This window comes from Lissotriton vulgaris, chromosome 10, assembly GCF_964263255.1.
Source record: "Lissotriton vulgaris chromosome 10, aLisVul1.2, whole genome shotgun sequence".
NCBI lineage: Eukaryota > Metazoa > Chordata > Amphibia > Caudata > Salamandridae > Lissotriton > Lissotriton vulgaris.
Window position 1 is genome coordinate 225,555,421 of NC_141698.1, and position 22,104 is coordinate 225,577,524.

Consider the following 22,104-nt stretch of genomic DNA (forward strand, 5'->3'; position numbering starts at 1 on the left):
ATCCGGTGTACTGCTTAGTCTGATATCCTTGCAATATTCACAGTACTAGAGTGTTTCCACCAATTAGGGTAACATTTTTGATCTCCTTACTGGGTGGAATGGATGTATGAGTGCTAGATATGTCTGCTTGAAGTTACTGAAGACAATTAGTGTAAAGAACTGGGTTACACATGTAAATATCGCTACACTACCTTGCACACCTCACTAATTCCCTCATTTATCCTTTTACAGGTGGACTGGGATTTTAACTATGACCAAGTTTGCATTTCTGAGAAGGCAAAGTTTGCGTTTTAAGAGGTTTACCAAAACTCCTGCTAATATTCGGTTGTCTAAAAAATGATTGAAAATTGGTTTAGTGTTTAAATCAATGAGGAAAGGCCTAACGTTGATGCGAAAGTGCACCGCACCCCTAGCAAATTGCTGCCGAACTTGGGAAATTTTGGTACACTCACCTTATATCCAATATTATTTCCTTTATTGCTTGTTTGTGTAAGGGGACTTTCAAATCTATAAACAAAAGTTCATATAGAGCTTGTTGCAAGAATTTTCATTGTAAGTCATGATGTACTGAATTATGAATCTTCATTAAACCAATACATTCAAATTAAACAAAAACTGAATCAGAAGTGTACATTACGGCCTTCTGTGCATGTAACATCAACAGAACCAAGTTGGTTATGAGCAAGACCCAAACCATGGCACTCGCTTAATCTACTGAATACTACCTTAAACATACTTCCAATTATCTGCCGTTTATTGTTTTCATTCTTACGCGATTGGCGCCTTCATCCGCCATGAAAAAGTACAATCAAGTACTTTACAAATTACTTCATGTACATATGGACCTCAAAATATTGACCATTTCAGATGTTTGTCATCTTATGCATTACATATTGTTGGGTTCCGTCCAGAACCCCAGATGTTGCAAAATCATGCAAAAACACTGTCCATTTTCTTAGCTACTGCAACCGCTGGGCCTATCTAGAAAAACAGCATTGGTGTTGGCATAATATACTCTTAGCTTCCACTATCCTTTACACCACTGAACACACACAGATTCAAATCTGTCTGTCTGTTCTCAAAAGGGGTTCAAAAATCACATCTTTCTCTACCCACAAATTAAATTGAGTCGAAACAGTCACTATTTTTTAACTTGAAATTAACACCTGCTACTAAAACAAGTATTGAAAAAGGCAATCAGTCTAATTTTGTCAATACATTCTAGCTGAAGATGTTGGCCTTTGCTTCTAAAATTAAACACATGCACTGAGAAGCCAATAGAAAGAGTGACTAGATTGGATTGTTATTTTGTATTTTTCCAAGTTGGTCCTTACACTGGGTCTAGGCACAATGTGATGCCCATCGAGGAAGTAAACAAGGGCAATAGTGTTCATGGCTTTCAGAGGGTTAAGGATAAAGGAAGGGTGAACAGAAATAAATCAGAGTTTACATAATTTCTGACTGTGCATGACATTTCCATACTTTCAGTGAACTTGTGTGACATTACAGTAACATATGGGTGACATTTCCAGTGACAACTATTGAACTGTGAATGTTATCCAATCTTGTTTTCATTATAATGGTCTAAAGAAAGCCTTCAATCTGTGAAGATGGCTTGGGAAGAGGGATAACGTCAATTTCTATAACTATGCTGGCACCCGGGTTGAAAATGTTTAATTGTTGTCAACTAAATGATCTCGTATCCAGTCTTGAATGGTTTGATCCGGGATTTTCATTTAGCAGGACACTAATATTCACAGCACTCAAACTACCATAGTCACTACAGACAAAAGCCAACTTGTAGTTGTAAAAAGCAAATTTCTTTATACTGCAATCAATTTACTTAAGCTATCCAGTCGAGAAGGGGATGTTCTAATTACTCCAGTAGTATAGCATAATAAACGCAAATGCATGAGAAACTGAAAATAATGATCTAGTGAAACCAAACCCCAATGCACAGTTACAATGATGTGGGGTTTAGTGTATCTGTATGCTTCAAAAAACCAACCATTTGGAAAGTGTAATGTTAGGAATACCGTAATAACATAAGTTTCTCATTTGGGTAGTGGTTATATACACCTACAGTAAGCGAACTGTCTAGCTTTAGGTCTTACTGACAAAAACAGGTGCAATCACTGTTAAAATTTAAACAAATAAGCTTGCCTCTTAACTCCCCAAATTACTTCCAAATACATATGCATATCTCACACGCAGAATGGTAGCAGGTAAGAGTAGTCTAATTTAGCTGTCATAAGTAAAATTAAAAACCTTGATAAACCGGGGACAAATATTTTTTTTTATGGTACGATCCGATTGTATTGTGGCTTATACCATAGATTTGTCTTATTATTTCTTAGATGCCTGACAATTTTTGCTCTGTAAACACATTAATAGGTACGGGTTAGCTCGCCTGGTTTTTTGCACAGTGTAAGGAGATGAAAGTCTCTTTGATGCTATTCCCAGTGAATTGTACACAAAAAACATACAGCTCGAGCATCATTGTGCAGGGCTAGTATAGAAAATGACATTTGATCTTTGCATTTCACTTAGGTAAATACTTTAAAGAAAATATATATATATAAATATATTACATAAAACGCATGCTCAGCATACAGTAAATTCAGTGACTGAGGTAATCGCACAAAAGAGTGCATGTGCTATAGAACCGACATGAACTTGAGCACACATACAGCAGTCATAATGTACAGAGTCTGAACATAATGCAAAATTCTCATTTCATCATAAGTGAAACATCGGGAAGTGACATATTCTCCCCTTGCGTCCCTCCCATCCCTACCCAATAAGTATGTGTACCAGTTTCCCACACCATGTTTAATTTCTTGGGGAAGCCCCTGCTCTGGTAGACTAATGGTTATGCCCATTGACAGCAATCAATTCGGGCACGGGCCACAATACCCAAAGCGCATGCAATGTTACACTTGGCAACTAAAAGCCACCACAGCGCGCCAGAACTTTTGATAGCTGGGCCAATTTTCTTCACCTGTAACATTCAAAAGGAGCAATTTATCATCAAGGGGGACCATCAGTCCAAGCACCCATGTCATTATTTGCACCACTTCTGTCCAGTAGAGTTGTATGAAAGGGCTTATTCATAATACATGACGGTAGGTGCCCGCCGGCCCACAGCTCCTCAGGCAGAGCTTCGAGTTTCCCCTTCCCATCTTGTGTAGAAGTAGCCTGGAGTAAAATGATCTGTGTAAGATCTGTAATTGAACCCGCCTGAAGGGGGCCCGTTTTGCTACCTCGCTTGGACTCTGAACTGCCTCAGGCAAGTCGTCATCCTCAAACAGGCCTCTCTTAGAGCCGTCAGTGGGTCTCGGGGGGTTCATTTTTTTCTGTAGGTCATGGAGATAGCCTTGTCTGCCAATGGGGCCAGGAAGCAGTCCTCTAGTGGTGTCACCTCATGTAGTTATAACCCCCCCCCCCCCTCCCCCGAATATGGCGCCAGAGAGCGTGTCCCAACTGCAGGTATCTGAAGCACTCAGTCTCTGCCATCCTATAGTCTTGGCACGGACCTTAGGGAACACCATCACCTGCCCTCTCCATATGTCATCCAGATGCTCTATGCCAATCAGTGCCCATTTTGAAACACCTCCGAGGGCCCCAATCTCCTCAAAGAGATCACTGTTTCAAAATGGAGTCCGGTCCATCATCTAAACACCCCAGTACAGGTATCTTGTTGCTTCTTGACACACTCAAAATAACGTCTGTGTGTGGTTCGGCAGGGCTCACTCGTGCAACTCTCTGTATAGAGCTGCCTCCTAGCCTCTGCTCTCCATATCCTCCCTGTCAACTCAGTTGGCCAGCTACATTGGGCCAGTTAATGACTGGGTGTTCATGGACCCTATCTGTGCAACTCAGTAGTCTTCAAGAATGTCAAGGACTGCCAATACCCATCATAGACACCTCTTTGTAGTTTATGGTGTGCGATATGGGAACCACACCATTCCATAGCAATGTTCTAATCTCATGGTCGACCTTTCTAAAGATATCCGGCGGACCCTGTAGGGAGTATTTTGGAGAGCATAAAGCAGTCGTGGCAGTGTCATAATTTTAAAGAGGGAGGGGGCCTTGCCCGTCAGCGACAGCGGAAGGGCCGCCAATGCTCCACGTTTCAATGAAGCTTGTCCAGCTGTAGGAGTAGGTTCTTACACAAAAAGTCTCGAGATTTTTTGGTGACATATTCCCAGGGAGTTAAACCCACCTTGCACCAGTGGTGCAGCACATCTTCAGGGAAGCCTCTGGATCACTCCCGCCAGTTAAAATGTCATGGACTTGTCCCAATTAATTCACTACTCATATTTGTTCCCAAAGAGTCGAAAGGTTTGCAATATTCTGTCTATGGACAGGAGCGGTCAAGTGGCAAATAGAAATAGATCTTCGGCATAGAGGGAAATTTGTTCCTCACAATGCCCATATAAAGGGGTCTTGGCGAACCCAAGATGCCAGGGGTTGAATGCTAACACAAATTTCATAGGGGACAGAGGACACCTCTGCCATGTGCAATTCTGCAGGGCAAAGACCCTGGACAGTGCAGTATTTTCTTGGACTCGTGCTAGCGGTCATTTACACAAAAGCCTAACCCAACCACAACACGTGGGACCAAATCTCAGCTGACCAAGAGCTGCAAAAATATAGTTCCATTCGATACTGTTGAATGCTCTTCTGGCATCCAAGGACTGAAGCACAGCCTGCTCAAAACCTGGTGCACTGGTCTCCTCAAGTTTAACCACATGGCTGCTGGGTGTTTTCCCCCCCTGTGCTGGAAATTGCTCTGAGGCTGGATTCATGACGAGCTCAGCTCGTCATCAGCACAGCTCAACTGTGCATCATGACGAGCTGAGCTCGTCATCAGCATCGAAAGGGTTAAGTGCTTTCTTATGTGTGGCATAACGCCCAACTGATGTGGATGAACCACAGTGGTGATTACCTTCTGCAGCCTGGTCACCAGGGCCTTCGCAAGCTTTTTGGTCTTCAAGTTGAGTACAGAGATGTGTCTATATGACCCACACTCCGTTGGTGCTTCTTCCGTTTTTTAGAATTACGACAATGGTTGCAGTCCTTTGGTATTTAGGTAGACAGCTCTCTGCCTGTACAGTGTGGAACATAGTCCACATATGTTCTGCATTCTCATCTGTCATGCATTTATAGAACTCTACCATCAGGCCGTTCAGCTCCCAACGCTTTACTGGAGTGAAGGTCCCATATTGCACTCACTATTTCCTCCACAGTCAGGTCTCCCTCTAGAGCAAGGATCTCCAACCATTTCTGTAGTGAAGCTACTTCTGATCAGTGAAAATATTCCTGAGCTACTGAATGCCAAGTAACTCACCCATTGTTACCAGACACCCCCTCTCCAGCTTATTTGACTTTAAACCTATAGTCCATGGAACCAGATACTATGATTTAAACAAAATACTGTGACTAGGGGGTACTATGATAGGGCTGCCATGTCCGTCAGTGAATGCATGGTATATGGTTATGTATGAACATGTGTGTGGACCAATAGGATATGTGTATGGGTGACAGAGCCTGTGTCGTATGTACCCGAGGCAAAGAACATACCTTTCGCTCTATGTAGCACTATTACATGTACAACACAAACGTACAGGCATTTTATTTTTAATATTTGGAAAAAAAGCAGCTGTATTTTTTTTTCAGTTCCAAAAACCTTTGTTAAAGGTAATCAGTAGTGAACACAGCGTGATTCCTACAACCCTGGCCATGCCGGCAGTGTAGAGACTGAGCGTCATCTGGAAAATCAGTATATGAATACACAACAACTCTCCTACAACCACTTCGGGCTGGTCACATAGAGTCAACTATTGTACACAGGCTAAACAAGCTGCAGAAGTGCCTTCCAGCTGAGCGAGGCATTGGATTATGTAGTATAGTCAGGAACATGTAAGTTCAGCGGCCAGGGAGGGTGCAAGCAAGAGTGAGGGGTCGAGAAGCGTGATCGCACCCCAACGGGTCTATCTGCCCACAGCCATCCCTTGATAGGCTTGTCAGCCCACTGTGCCAGATGTACTATGCATAGGAATACGTGCGTGTTCCTATGACCAGGGTGACATTAGGAGAAAAGAAAAAGAGAAAACAAGTAACAACAAATAAACAGAGGCGGCATAGGCTGCAGCATGGTATGAGGCATGGGACGTCCAGTGTGCTCCATGCACTAAGACGTGGGGGGTGGGGAGGGGGGGAAGTCAATGACCGGGGCCTCCGAAACCATTCACGGGGGCTTAGTGAAGGTGTCGGTCAATCGTCGATAAAGAGTTGAAGGGCCCTCAGCCTCGGGGGGGGGGGGGGCTAAAGCAATGGGAACTCAATGCGCATTAAGTAAGAGATTAGTGGCTGCCAGACGTGTTGGAATTTCCTTTTTGAGTGTTTGCGATATTATGAGAGAGTCTCTCCATTGCCAATATGTGCCAAACTTTGGCGAACCAGTGGGCTACTGCGAGGGCTGAGGTTTGTTTCCATGTATATGCTATAAGCTGGCGCTCTGCTAGGAGTAAGTGGCTTATGAGTGCCCAGTCCGCCCCGGTCATTGCCGCCAGTGTAGAAGGACGTTTGCTTAGTATTGCCATGTGTTGCAGATGTGGGATCTTGTACCCCACAACGCCCTTGAAGTGCCCCAGGCCCTCCTTTCAGAAGGTGGATATCACCTGGCAAGACCACCATATGTGATAGTGTCTTCCTCCTTCCCACAACGCCAGCAGGGATTGGAGGCTGTCCGATAGATAGTAGCAAGACAAGAAGGCATGTAGTACCATTTGAGCAATAGCTTATATGCGGTCTCAGGAGAGGTAAGGCTACAATACGTTTTGGGGATGTCCTGCCATAGCTTATCCCACCGTTTAGGAGAGATCCCTCCTGGGGTGGCGTCCTGCCATGCAGTCTATCTATGAACACGTATCGGAGTCGAATCCTGCAGCATCTGATATGTTTTAGAAATTAGCCCCCAAGTGCCCTCCCAGCCCCACATCAGTGTCTCAAATAGGGTGAGGGGGGGGGGGGGGGGGGTGTGCTGCCACCGTATGAATCTCGGGGGCAGAGAGCCAGTTCCTTAGTTGCATGTACTGGTGCCGTGAGGGGCAGCGCATATTTGGATTAGCACGTTTCAAATGTTTTAATGTCATCCCCTGCAAATAAGTCATGAATCGTCTGACATTCCCCGGCGCTTCATATACTGAAAGCATGTGGTGGGAGGCTCGGGCGGAATTCCAAATTACTTGGAATGGGGGTGTTCAGGGATGGAAAAGAAATGAGACCCTTTTTAACTGCAATTTTATCCCTGATCACATGGACTGTTATGGCGGGTGCCGCAACATACGCATTTCGAGGTTGAGCATGTTTAGGCAGCCAAGCAAGGTCCCACAATGGCCGGCACGCCACCGCACAGTTAATTTGGAAAGAATGCTTCTCACTCTCCCGCACAACCCACTCAGAGATGTATTGCAAGTGGGCTGCCCAATAGTATTCTTGCAGGTTTGGGCACGCCAGTCCTCTATCCCGGAAGCGCATCAATAGTGAGTCCGCTACCCTTGGCAGTTTCCCATTCCACACGAAAGCACGGAGGTCGCCCTGGAGCTGCTGGATAGTCACTTGTGGGATCGGGGTTGGCAGTGCCTGAATTAGGTATAGAATCGGCGGTAAGATGTTAATTTTAATAATATTGATGCGTCCCAGCCCGGAAATATGGAGGGGCTTCCATCTCTGTAGGTCAGTCAATACAGAGCGCCGGAGGATAGCCCCGTTGTGTGGGACCAGGAGGAGAGCGCAGGAGTGGTCTGAACCCCCAAGTACCTGATAGTCTGCCGTCCCTTGAAAGGGGGTCAAGCCCTGAAGTACACTAGCCTCTGGGGCTGGGATATTGACATTGAGGACAAATGATTTAGAAAGATTGATTTTTATACCCGGAAACCGCTTCCAAAGCTTTTAGGCTCTCAGCCACACATGGAAACGACAGTTCAGGTTGAGTCCGCTTCAGCAGGAGGTCATCAGCAAACAGGTTGATCTTGTGGACTTGGCCCCCAAGGGTTAAGCCTTTCCTGTCCTCTAGCTCTCCCACTCGAATGTCCAACGGTTCCACCGCTAGCGCGAAAAGCAGGGGCGAGAGTGAGCACCCATGCCTTGTTCCCCGGTGCAGTGATATTGGTCCCGTAGCATGCCTATTTGCCCAAATGCAAGCTGTTGGGGCCACATACGATGCCCTGATCTGCAAGACAAAGTCCCGCTAAGGCCGATCTTAGTTGGCACTGCCCGGAAATAGGACCAGTCTACCCTGTCAAACGCCTTCTCCACATCAAGCGAGAGAAGGCACATAGGGATATTGAGGCGCCGAGCTCTTTCGACAAGGTGTGCTATGCGGCAGGCGTTGTCTGCGTCCTGCTGGTGTCGGATAAACCCCACCTGGTAGGGATTGAAGAGGCCAGGAAGGTGGGGGTCGCGGTGCCTGGCTAATATTTTGGTAAAAATCTTGGCATCCGTATTGAGCAGGGCTATCGGGCGGTAAGAGGAACACTGCGCTGGGTCCTTGCCTGCCTTATGTATAAGGGAGATCTTGGCCATTGCCATAGTGGGGGTGAGGCCCATGTCGTCATTGAAGGAATTATATAGACGCAGCAGGTGTTCCTGCATTTGTGGGAGAAAGGAACGGTAAAGCGCAGGTAGCCCATCCGGTCCTGTGGCTTTGCCCAGGGTAAGACCCTTAACAGCGGTACAGAGTTCTTTTGCTGTGATGGGGCTATCTAGGAGAGACGCTTGATGTGCGGACAAGGGTTCCCACTCACAGTCCGCGAGGTAAGAGTGGAGTCTCGCTGGGGTCTTCACGAGAATAGTCGCTGACACTTAAGTCTATGTTGGATCCCTGAGCTTCTTGTCATAGTTGCAAAATGTTTTAAAGGTTTTAGTTATATTCTATCCCAATGAAATTACTTGTATAGGCAGACTTAAATTTTAATGATTGTGTAATATCATTTTATATATTTTTATATTGTCATGAGTTCTTAAATTCTCAAATTGTTGTTTGTATTTGTCATGACTTTGCGCTTTTATGGGTACCACGGTACCCGAATAAAGTTTATGAACTGAACTGTGTCGCTGATGGTCTCGAAATGCCTCAGATTTTTCCTTTTCTTCTGTCGCCCCAGCATTGGCACCTGTCTGGATTTTTGTTAATGTGTGCATTCGCCTTCCACAGTTTACAAGACAGTATCCTTCCCACTTGATCCCCCTAATAGTATTTCTGCTGCAGGGTCAGCAGGGCGCGCTGTGCCTATCCCACGCGGTGAACACGCAGTTGGCCGCGCAATATGGCTAGCTGTCTTTTAATACGTCGGGAAGGGGCCTCCTTGTCCGAACGCTCTGGCAGCTTGATCTCTGTGGTGAGTTTAGATTCTACTAGTTTCGCTCCCCTCTGTCTGGCTATGGCAATATATGTCATCGTTCCCAGAATAGTCGCTTTAAACCCATCCCACAGTGTGTTTAGAGATATCTCGGGAGAGGTGTTGAGATGAAAGTATTCCGTGATGCACTTTCGTATCTCTTCTACATCTACCGGATCCCGTTCCAGATGCGGGGGCATGTGGCATCTGCGCGGGCAGGCAGCCTAGAGGGCTGATCTTCCCATGTTAGTTCGAGATTAACGTGGTCGGAAATGGAGATATCCGAGAGTTCTGCTGTGCGCATGCATTTAAGGAGGGAAGGTGTGACAAAGGCGTAGTCATTTTGATAAAAGGAAGTGTGCATATGTGAGTAATAGGAGTAGTCCCGCATGTCAGGGTGTTTGTACCTCCAAGCGTCTACCAGGCCCCATTCTACAAGGTCCCTTTTGAGGTGCGCTGACATTGCCCCAGTGGTGTGAAATGTAGTGTTACTCCGGTCAAGTGTAGGGTCACTGACCAAATTGATGTCTTTGCATACCACTATGTCCCCATCCACCCCTTTGAGCTGTTCAGCTAGCACGTGCCTAATGTACACGTCCTGGGCAGTGTTTGGGGCCTAAACATTAAGTTGCATGAGCTGTCAATTCCCCCCCCGCTGCGGCTGCAGTTTTAGATATCGGACCCCCCATCCCGGGTCACACGGTGTGTGGTTGCGTAGTAGTTTGCCTTGCACGGTACCCCCACTCCCAGGGTCCTAAAGGGGACATATGCCCAATATCCGTGGGGATATTTCAGATGCGCCATGCAGTGTAGGTCTGCCTTCAATAAGTGGGACTCCGGCAGCATTATGACGTCTGGGTCCTGGTGTAAGATGTAGCACCATATTTGCTTGCACTTGTTTGGGAAATTTAGACCCCGAACATATAGGGAGAGTAGTTTAGTGTCCCACATGGAAGGTGAATGAATAGGGGGGGCATTCCCAAGTTGTGCGTTGTGTCCCATTTTGATAGGCCAATATATAGTGTGTTCTAGGTCAGAGATACCATCCCTGCATCCTGTGTGTGCCTTCCTGTCATTGTCCGACCCAGCAAGCCCCTGCCCTCCAAATCCCCACCTGTGTAAAATGTTAACGCATGTGAAAGGGGGCACCAGCCCACCCACCCATGTCCCCTCTCCCCCACCCACAGTGGCTCCAATGTCATTGCTACGAGTGCCGCCATGTGGAACCAACAAAAACAACCAAGTTAACAAAAAAACCAACAGAAGGGCCAACTAGTCCCAGCAAGACCTTCTCGGACTGCGGAGAACGGCACCGAGGTGCTCTGATTCCGCTGGAGGAGTCCCCCTCTTCAGGAGAAGGTTCGGGGAGGCGGTTCATCAGGGGTGCAGTTGGAGTGTCAAAGTGCAACTCGGGCAAGCCCTGCCTGTCCCCGGGGCCCGCCAAGCACCTCTCTAGGTCCTGGGCGAGGATCCGGTCGCTGCCGTTACTGCTGATTTGGCAGCGCTGCTCAGCCTGAACCAGGACGTTGTGCCTCAGATTTGGCGTAGATAGTCATGGGTCACCCTCAGGTAGATTCAGCATTGGAGTGGTTAGGGGAGGGTCCCCTGCTAAGCGAGCGAAGGTAGTCGATGACATCTTGTTTTGCCGCTTGGGATGAGGGATATATGATTTAACAACTCCTACTTTAATAACGAATTCCTAAACCACGAATGCTATACCACGAGCATTTTCAAACCACTACATTCTTAACGACTTCCTAAACTACGAAAAATGTTTAATTGGCTCATTTCATGAATATACTATCCTGCTCTAAAATAAAACGCATGTTTGAAACACGGAACAAAAACATGTAATTAAATTAAACATGTTTTTTATATTAAGGCCTTTTTCCTGTTACACAAGCTCTTTTTTTATTGTCTCAATAAATGCTATGAAGCAAACTGCCCCTTAACTTTGCACACATCTGTGAAGATGACATACAAAGTGGTGTTAGAAAGTAGAAACCTTGTATGCATGCAGCTTACATTTTACGAAACCAGCAGAGCCTTGATCACGATGGAGGTATTCTTTTTTTGGAAACTACAGAGGAAATGGGGCGGAGGGTAATTGGAGACACAGCAGGAGGGGCAGGGAGTTTACAGAGGAGAGATGAAAGGTGAGTCTTACAGGCATGCTCAGAGAAATGGGGGGAGTGTCCGATCTCTGGACGATTAAATAGGCGGACTGAGGTCTCTTCAGACAATCGAGTACTAGTATAAACTAGGGTCAGCTCCTATCACTCTCGATGGTTCACCATGTGAGTCGTGGTACTAATCATTAAACACGTTGTGCTGCTCTACTTTGGTGCAGAGTCATTTTCGTCATTGAAAACACTGATGTGTATTGTGTTCTATTTAGCTAACCTGGCTCCTCTACTTGACATCCTTTTAGACCATGTTTGTGAAAATCATTCTAAAGAGGCTGAACATAGACAGTAGGCCACAATAAACTGGTATTTATTCATTTAGTAAATGACACAGTTAGCCAAAACAGCAATGTTATTATCATTTAAATCCTCCGTCGCCACAGTTAGATTCTGCAGAACACATTTTAACCTTTTATTTTTGTGAGATAGGTACAGTGTAAGCCAATCTTAATTGGGCAACCCTTACTGAACACAAACTCTCCCTCCTTGTCTCAAGGCCGCTATCACATCCGCTGCTGCTCTTGCTGATCACGCCATTCCATTTGTAATAGTGCCATCTATTGACCAGTTAGGAGGTCATTTTATTCGTGGTTTAGGGAATTCGTTGTTCGTGTCAAGTCGTAGTTAATGATGTCGTGGTTCATAGAATGCTCGATGTTTAGGATTCGTTGTTCAGGTCCGTCGTTGTAAATGCTTCGGTATTAAGGCTGTTTCCCTGGGATGAGAGTTCAGCTTGCTGTTTATTGGAGTGGCGCTGGGGTATTGTTCTCCAGCCAGGCTTGAGATCTCGGTTCAAGGCGGACGCAGAGCTTTCTTCTGCAGGGGAGCTGTCTCCTATGCCCAGAAGTGTCTTGGCCTCTGCCAGTGAGTGAAGAGAGTGGCGCCTGCCCTCCAATTGAAACAGGAGTGCAAAGGGATGGCCCCACTGGTATTGGATACCTTGAGCCCGCGGCCTGTCTGTTATACTCTTGAAGTCTCGCCTTTTGCAGAGTGATTGCAGAAAGATGCCACGAGAGCTGTACAACGTGTTCCTTGAAGTTGATCTGTCTTCTTGCCGGCTGCCTGCATAATCTACTCCTTTTTGGTGAAAAAGTGCACCATGGTCAGGATGACTGGTCTGCTGCCGTTTCGTGCCGTTCCCATGAAGACCCTGTGGGCTCGATCAAGAGCAGGTGCGGATGCATCATTGTCTCCGCAAGCCGCCTGTTGCAGCTCTGCCGTGAAGGCCACAATGTCTGTATCTTCCGCACTGGTCGAAACCCCCCAGATGCTAATATTGTTGCGGTGAATCCTATTTTTCAGGTCTTCCAGCTTAGTTTGGAGCTCAATGTTTTGGTCTTCAAGTGCACTGATGCGTTTCAGTAGCATTTCTTGATCTTCTGACCTGTTGTTGACCGTTCGCACCAGTTCATCCACCCTGTCACCAATCACCTCCCTACGGATGTCAGGGAGGCCCGACTTAAACTCTTCTTTGAGGGAGGAGATGTCCGTCCGTATCTCCTGTAGAAAACGGTGCATATACCCCTGCCTAATGGGTGCAGAGGGTTCTCCCCCCGCTGGAGTCGAGTGGGAGGCAGAAGTCTGCATTGTCTCTTGTGACTGCGGGGCTTTGTTCCAAAGGGAAGGTCACCAGATTGCCCCTGAGCGTTTTAGAGCGGGTCATAGAAGATGATAGGCAGCCCCAGGGCACAGGTGTCATCCCGCAGGGTTGCTAGTCCGCTATGGTTGCTGTCCAACAGCTAGGGTGGCTGTGTTGGGGCAGAAGAAGGAACTCCTTGTTTTCAAAGGTATTCAGAGACCTCCCAGCCTGCCTAAGGAGAGTCCCAGGACCCTCTTCCGAGCTGCAACTGCCCAGCACAGTGCCCCAGGGTAGAGGATTTGCACTCTGCAACTCCACAGGAGTGATCAATGAAAAGGCAGACCCTATCCCTCCCCCCCAACCCCCAGCCATTGGGGACACGCCAGGGGCTGTCTAACCTCGGCATGCCAGTGGCAGGTAAACACAGCTCTGTTTAGTCTTTGGCTACCCTGGAGGCCCGCCACCTGGCTACCTCACATGTGCTGGCGGGAAGGGGTGCCCCAGTCCAAGTCAGGCAGTCCAAGCAACAGTGCGGGGCATGTATAGCGGCGTCATTCCTTCAGAGCGCGAACGCCAGCGGGGACACCTAGTTCCACTCAGCACGCAGCTCAGTTCTATCCTCTGCAAGGTGTGCCTCCACCCACCGATATGGGATAACTTTCGTACGTCAAAGGAGAGTGGGCCTGCAGTCTAGCCCAGATCTAGTCCAGTAGAACTTGCGATGTGTGGGTCTAGTATGCAAAAATGATGTGCAGTGAAAGCTGTGCCCCGACGTCGACAGGGGATCTCAGTGCCCACTCCAGTCTGACACAGGAGTCTTCTGTGCAGTGCTACCTACCCCAGCACCTCCAGCAGTGGCCGTCACGCCCCTCAGCACCCCCATCCATCAGGGGCCAACTAGAGGAGCAGGTGCGAACGCACTCCCGATGTACTCCCCAAGTTCATTACTGTGCTGCGCAACAGGGAAGGGCCTGGGCTTTTCACTGGTGCCTGTGCAGGGGTAATCGCCGAATTCCTCCCAGTGGGTTCAATGCCAGAAATGCTTCGTGTTGCCTACCGGCTCAGGCGGATGTCCAGGTGGCATCTGTAGAGGCCGTGGCAGGCACAGGAGACCCCAAGTTCTGGTCTCAAAATGGTGGCCCCCGGGACTCCATTAGTGGATTCTGCTTCAAGCCAGGCGTGTCAAACCGACTTGCACTCGCAGTTCCCATGGGCAGGTCCCAGCACCTCCGGCAATCCCCTCCCGGGAGACAGACCCAGATCTATCCCAGGGGCACCATGCAGCAACGTCGCTCGCGGTGGGGGAAAGGACCGGAGCGCCGCCCACACCTGCTCTAGAACGGCGGGCACTAATCCCCTCTGTAGTAGTTCCGGGCTCAGGAGCACCACCCAGGCGGCATCACCAGGCTTTTAATTGAGCCGCTCCTGACTTTACGATGGGGGAGGGTGTGAGAAGTTGGCCTGATATTCAGTGTTCACTATTCTAGTGATCACTATGTATCAGTCCAAACAACCCTTATGGTGATTAGTTGTAAGTCAACCTTATGGACCAGCTATCCTAGTAGCGTGGATACGAGCAGGCTTCGGGCTAAACTCTAGAGGGCGTGTTAAGCCAGCTGTTATACCATCACATATACCCCTTGAACACCAAGTGAAAGGACACCACACAAGTGTTATGAAAATAAACAGTGTATTTATTTAGATCACAACAGCCCTGTACTCTTTATGAGGACAGGGTACTAAGCACACAACAAAACTCTTACGAAAATACTTCAAGTTGCACAATTTACACAAATGCCCGAGGGGCACGAAAAACCATATACTCTAAAAGTGGAATGCGAAATTACTAGCAGGTAAGTACTGGACTAATAGGCTTTGGAATCGCTAGGACTACGTTACTGAACCTTCAGATTACTAGTAGGAGGCCTAGGGGACTCGGGTGCCGAGTGTGCACTCTCACGCGGGATGCGGGACAAAGTCTATGGGAGCTAGTAAAGGCAAAGTTAGTGTTCTCGGGCGAACCCGATAAGGTAGATCGAAAACGACAGTGGATCTGGACCCTTGGATAGTGAGGCTATGCTGGGGCACCGAAATGCCGAAGTTACCTAGCCCAGGGGCTGCAGCTGCATAGGTCTGAAAAGACGTCGGGAATCCTCGTTGACGAACCAGGAGCCTGAAGAAAGAGTTGCTGGCAGGCGACCAGTGAAGATTGTTCAAAGTGATCCAAGCCTGGGTCGAAGATGGATGACACCTGAAAGCAGAGGGGACCAAGTTCTTAATCACTAGCCAGTGATTGTGTGGGCACCAGGATGGCACCAGCCGAAGTCACCTCGACCAGGTGAGTGGGCGACGCTGGGCTCTGCAGTCTCACGGACCAGGAGGCATTGTCGTCGACCAGGATGGAGGTGCGAGCTGTCGACGTCGCTGGACCAAGGATTGGGGCAACAAGTCTTGGCAAATTCAAGCCCACGCGGTGGACCTAAAATGGCGTCTGGAGTGGACCAGGAGGGTCCCGGGTGCTCCTCTTTTGGAAAGGAGCAAGGGCCAGTCTGGAGCAACCAGACCAGCAGCGGTGATGTCGTCGGGTGTCGTCGGTAAGGCCACAAGCCAGCGGGCTAGTAGCCAGACAACGCGGTGAGCAGCAAAAAGCAGAAGGGCCCCACGCAGATCTCGTGGATGCTGGGAGGCTGGACTTCGGTGCTGGAGCTGCTCAGGGTCGGGGCTTCTCGGACCCCAAAGCACTCACCAGAGGATCCCTCGGCGGTCGTGCTGGATAGAAGTCGTGCAGTTCTGATGATGGCCGGTCCCTCGAGGTCTCGTCGCACCTACGGTTCTCAGCTTAGCTGTAGTGGTAGGTTGAGGTCAGAGGTGCCAGGGAAGCCGGGTCTCGTCGAGCTGGTCAGTCGGATTCCGGAGGAAGGACGTGCAGCAAACGGCAGAGTTCTTAGATGGTGCCTGCGGATGCAGGGTGACTACTCCTTAGTCACAAGGGAGAAATCTTGAGAAGAGTCGAGAGTTCCTTTCGTGGAAAGTAGTTTCTTGATTCAAAGATGATCTAATTTGAAAGGGTCCCCGCTCCTGCCTTTATCCTAAAGAAAATGGTGGGTACGCGACTAGGTCCTGCCCTAGGGGTGGGACCAGGAAGGGGGGTGGTTACACCCCTCTCCCATGCCGGACTTTCCCCAGGCCAGGGGCTGGTGTGCCCCTGGAACTGGTTCTAGCCGGCATATGCGTAGTGAGCACCGGGGTGCCACTTGCAGTCACCTTCCTGTAAAGCCCTGCCTACCCAGGATACACAAAACCCTGTCTGGGATGGTGCTAGCACCGCCCCTGACAGGAAACCCTTTGTCCAAGCTCCCCTCGCTGGAAGGACTCCCAGCCGCAGGGGGTCAGACTCGTGTCTGTGGTGGCAGCATCCATTTTGTGATGCTGAGGCTTGAGTTAACTTTAACCGCGGTTCACAGTTACATACATGTCGTGTCCCTCTAGAAGGGTGGAATGCTAACCCCGTCGCCAGAATTGGCGAGGGGTTAGTATTCCAATTCGTATGACACCTTACTCGACATGTTTTGATAAAGCGATACCAAAGATAGCATTTAACCGCGAGGATTATAATGCACTTAAGAGTATATGGTATGCGTTATCATGGAACAGCTATTAGGACTTGGTTCCGCAAGCTGCAAACGGGCTCAGCTCATGCCAGAGCACCATATCACTCGATTCCAAGCACTCTGCCTTCAGGATTGTTAAGGCCTGCCATAGGAGTGACTGATAGGAATCTGTGTGTCCATTTTAGGGTTATATATAGGTATACTATCTCTAAAGCAAAGGGTGATTACACCACCTTGCCCCAGCTGTCGTGCAGCCAGTTGTGTCAGATTTAGATGGCTATCCAGGGGTGGCATAATACATGCTTCAGCCCCTGGTAGGCCCTGGGTACACCTATGCCCTGAGTTACAGGGTCTGATAAGGTGGCCCAGTACCAATTGGAAATGTACCTAAGGTACATGGAATCCATTTTAGAGAGAGAGCAGAAGGCCTGGGGTCCTGATTGGCAGGGTCCCAGGCCAACTAAGTCGGAAAACCAGCAAAACACCAGGCAAAAAAGTTGGGGGCAACCATAGTCAGGTATTCACCTTCCTACAGAGGGGACTGGCTCGCCGCCCGTACCTGGCCTGAGATACGTGCGCCAGTCCATCTTTCATTGTTCCCCAAGATCAAGGCAGCAATATAATTTAGTCGTCATACCCCAATATTGATTTGAGAACAACTTTTATTTAAGAGCTAAATACCTCAGTGCTTCAGTTCTAAATCGTTGTGGCCTCCATGGGTCATACATCTGAGTAGAGCACTGCTCGTTGTCAGGCTCTGCTATCTGCAGCCTGTTAATAATGTAAAATAAATATAGTCTTTTCTTAACTTTAAAAGAATAATGCAACACTTATTTATTGCAGTTATAAGTTAAAAATGAACTCCAAGCTGGGAGCTACTCTTAACGTTACTGCGAGCTACTGGCTGCTTGCGACCCCAATTGCCAAGCCACACCAGCAAACAATTAGCCTTTCCCAACATATCATAAAGGTGGCGGTCTTCCACAGATGCTTTCACCTCGTATTGCTTGATGTGTAGTTGGTTCTGGAGGTGTGAGTCTACCAGCCCCGCTAGGATCTGGATCTCTAGGGAGTCCATGTCACGCTCAAGCACCTCGCACTGCAGGCTACTATACGCCCTCCCTAAATTAGGGCCTCCGCACGACTGCGGGTGAGAATTTTGGAGCCCTGCTGGAGAACACATTCTGACTCAACTGTGCCCTTGTTTTCTTGAAAGTATTCGTCCTTCCTCTACCTATCCTTTAGGGTCCTGTCTTAAGTGCCAGGTGTCAACTCTCGGGAGAAATCTATAGGTCTTGACCGGGCCACAGTGTGTCACTCCTACCAGCGAATGGTCAGAGATTCTAAGCGTCTTCTGCGTTTAATCTCAACATTTGCCCTCAGGCAGATGTTGGGTGAGAATATAGTCTAGACTAACATAGGGTAACCTGAAAAAGGATAGATAGGGGAAATTGGTGAGGTGTGCAGGGTAGTGTAGTGATATCTACATGTGTAACCCAGTTTTTTTACACTAATCGTCTTCAGTAACTTCAAGCAGACATTATCACTCATACATCCATTCCAACCAGCAAGATCATAAATGTTACTCCAATTTGTGGAAACACTTTAGTACTGTTAGTATTGCAAAGGTATCAGACTAAGCAGTACACCTGATTAGAACCTAGTGTCTGTTCTGCTCACCCTCAAGACCCTGTTCCCTCCCTTTTGTTGATAAGAAAGCTTCCACCACTCAAGGCAGAAAAAGGTATGTTTTTAGTGAGCACAAACCTTTCTTCACTTACTGTAACTTCTGCCCTCTCCTCATAATGAACCACTGACAGTCAATAGTTTTTGTCTTTAAGATGTCCTATCCTTTACTGCTTTAACTGCCCTTGCGCTCTACCTTGCTGTTAATGCTGGTTTATGGTAGTTGATAATCTGTCCTTGTAACAACATGGGTACGTCGGTCAGGTCATAAAACCGCCTCCCAGTGAGACTCGGCCAAAGTATGTAGTGACCCCACACTAGTAAGACACCTTGGAACGCTTTTTCAACCTGGCTCCAGTTGTGTCATTGCCAAGGTGGCACTGTCCAGAAACTCTTGCTGTGACTTCCTGTCTGCCTTCATGACAGACACAGAACAAACGTTTTACTTTCCTCCTCATTCCTTGAAGCAGCTCCTCTTCCATGAACTCTTGGACTCTAAGGTTATGTTGATCGATTTGACATTCCTTTCAGTATTCTTGGTAGCATTTTGCAGTCTCAAAGCCCCTTGCACTGGAGACATCAGCTTATAACCAAGCCTAAAAGAGAAGAACGAGATAAAACAACATCTCCATAAAATACATTACAGGCAATAAAAAAAAGTAGAAGAAATAGCAACTAACGCAATAACATTGATACATAAAGAAGATCACTCACTAGATAAATAAGCAGTACTTCAGGCCCTTTCTGAATTTAAACTTGGTTCTGCTTCCAAGGAAATAAAGTATTTTCAATCCTTTTGCAGCAACCTCTGAAAAGGCTCTGTCCCAATATTTCACAGTTCTTGATGTAGGGATCTTTGCATTTTCACTGATGGACAAAGTGTAACCTTTTTCTTTGCACATACCTCTTAAATTGCGTAATGTAGAAGTCAAGAACTCTGGAATAGATTGTTTTAGAGACTAATATCTTGGTCTTAACAGCAATCCTCTAAGACTTGAAAGGCTGGATGGCACCATCTTGAAATTGCTAGATCTCTCAATGGGAAGCTGCTTCACTTTTTCTCTGGTGTCACCCACTTAAGACTGGGCTCTACAAAAAGCAACCGGGGGAGTACAGTGCTACCAGGGCTTAAGTGTTTTTCCCAGCTCGCTAGTCTTTACAATCTATTCTCCATCCGTGGCCCAAGAAGATTAGCCTCACCAGAATGCAACAAGCAAGCAACGGCTCAGGAGCATGGCTGTCCTAAAAATAAAAAATACTCTGAAGCTTATTATCGAACATGTAACAGTACTTTGAGCCTTTGCGATCATAAAGACTTCTAAACATTAAATGAACCTAGTATTTATTGACTCATACATAGTATGATGAACTCGTATTCTGAAAAATGACTGTGCATACATTAAATAAGAACGAAAACCACAATGTGAGGGTCATTGTTACTATGCACCAATCCTTCTGCGTGAATGGCAAAAAAACGTGATTTCATTGTTCTGATTTTGATCAGTATGCCCTTTGATAAACTCTATTGCAACTAACAATGGGAATAATGGCTATGTACCCTCAACCGAGCCTCTAATGCAGTATTAAGATTGTCTTTAACACGGGATTTTATTCGTTTCAATAAGACAAGAAAAACAAAGAAACTTACAGTGCAAGAGTGCAGTTTCACACACATTATTCCAGTTATTACACATTAAAAATGTGTCAGATATAATTTAGCTTAATTCGTCACGTGCAGTAGCTTCAGAACGATATAGACAACGATCAGTGCAATTTATGGAATGAACCAAGCCAACAAACAAAGCATTTGAGAAAGAGGACCGTAATTACACACTCGATCGTCATAAAGATTGCAAGGGTAACATCAATCCATCTCTCTGCTTAAAAACGGTCATCAGTTCTCAGTCACTGTCCTCATGGAATCTTCCAGGCAATTGAGCCCATAACAATACCTAACCCACCACTCCCTTCGTCCCTGCTGCGTGACATTCTCATATGATGTTCTTTTGCTGTATTACGATTTCAAAATGTGTTAGCAAACCCATAATTGCAGTACTACAAGTTTTTCAACAGTCCTTTTTCTGAAGAATTCCGGTGAAGCTGGTGTTGCAGTTCATTCTTTGCTGTGAAAGCCCAAGGTACAAAATAGTGCAACATTACTTTTGACAGGGTACGGTATGCAAATACTTTAGACATTCAGAGACTGTTGAAGAGGCATGACGTCTATTCAGTGGATTTTTACACAGAAAGTGTAATGATACCATTGATATGTTGAACGAAAGCAGCTTCTTATAAGTAATAGTGTAAGAGCTCATATCGTTTTCATCTGACTTTGACACTATATCATTCTACACCAACTTCAGCTATGGCATTTCGACATATTGATTTGAAAGTCGTTGTTTTAACTAAATAAAACATTTTCACAGGTGGAAGATCTTGAGAATTTCTTAAATGATCCTTTAAAGAAGCATACACTGATCAAGTTTTTGCCAAGGACAATTCGGCAGCAACTTTTGTACAAAAGGTAAGCAGTTAACAAAAATGTATGTTGTTTTAAGATTTCCCTTTATCACTGCTGCTTGACCCATAATTATAATTTGTAAAGCATGTTAATCACACAAGAACATATTTCCAAGATCATACAAAAACCAAAACAATAGAAAACAATTTGTTAGCCATTTAAAGGTAATATTTCCTACATTATGGAAAACTATTATATTGTGGATGTTACTGGCTACATTCTAGATGTCGTCATACACTTAAATCTCAAAATGAGTTGTAGACAGTCGATGTTCTGGCAGACTGCAAATATGGAGTCTCTCATAGACACCCTTTAGTGTTGACTGAGAAACGGGCAGTCCTCTGTGATTCTGTCTGCAAAGAACCTGGCTTTTGACATCTGATGATTACTGGGATTTACTGGCCATGTTCACTTTTTTAAGGAAAAGTTATCACTGTTATAATGTGTTCCAATCATTAATGCCTTTGAATTACGCTAAGGACTTACTAACAATGCTTGCTTGCCAATTTTTATGGTCTCCCAAGTATTTGACATAAAGTGTGAATGGCATTTGGAAGACTGAGGATGAGTACTGCCTTTAAAATTAACCTCATGTACAGGTGCTTCTTCCTGCTTTTCCTTTGTTTTAGCCAATGTTGAAGGACCACATATGGTTTCCCACTGGAGAACCCTCTGGAGGGCTTTCTAGGCGCTCCTGCAAGAGGCAAAGGCTTCTTCCGTCCCACCAGTTATGGAAAGAGACTGAAATTAACCAATGCACTTTTGAGATGATGGTTACTTGGCTAGTAAATCCTTCTTTCCATCACCTTTTTTTATTTATAAATGTCTCCTTTGACTTGACATGTTTGGGAGTCCCGGTACCTAGTTGGCAAGCTGGGTCCTGGTTCTTTATAGTCTACTCTGACCACTGTGTGCTCCTGGGCTGTTTACCTGTATACCACTGGAACTTACCAGGGCTGCATACCTCCAGTTGGCCAGTGTGTGCACAAACTCCAAGACACTATCCCCTTAGCTGTTCACTCTTCACTCTGCAGACAATGTTGCATTTTCTGTCCGCTGCCCTATTTGTTTTCATGAACATCCAGGTTTGCAACAGCTTTTAAATGTAACCATA

At 46.6% G+C, this 22,104-nt stretch overlaps 1 protein-coding gene across 3 annotated transcripts in view; it reads left to right on the forward strand.

Annotated features, from left to right (window-relative positions):
• The window catches only part of GTF3C1 (general transcription factor IIIC subunit 1), a 2,762,707-nt gene that overhangs the window by 1,220,662 nt on the left and 1,519,941 nt on the right, over window positions 1-22,104 (forward strand). For all 3 annotated transcript variants that reach the window (XM_086940909.1, XM_086940911.1, XM_086940910.1), the window contains one exon: window positions 20,896-20,993. In XM_086940909.1, the coding sequence (XP_086797035.1) occupies window positions 20,896-20,993 (98 nt within the window). The remainder of the gene's footprint in view (window positions 1-20,895; window positions 20,994-22,104) is intronic.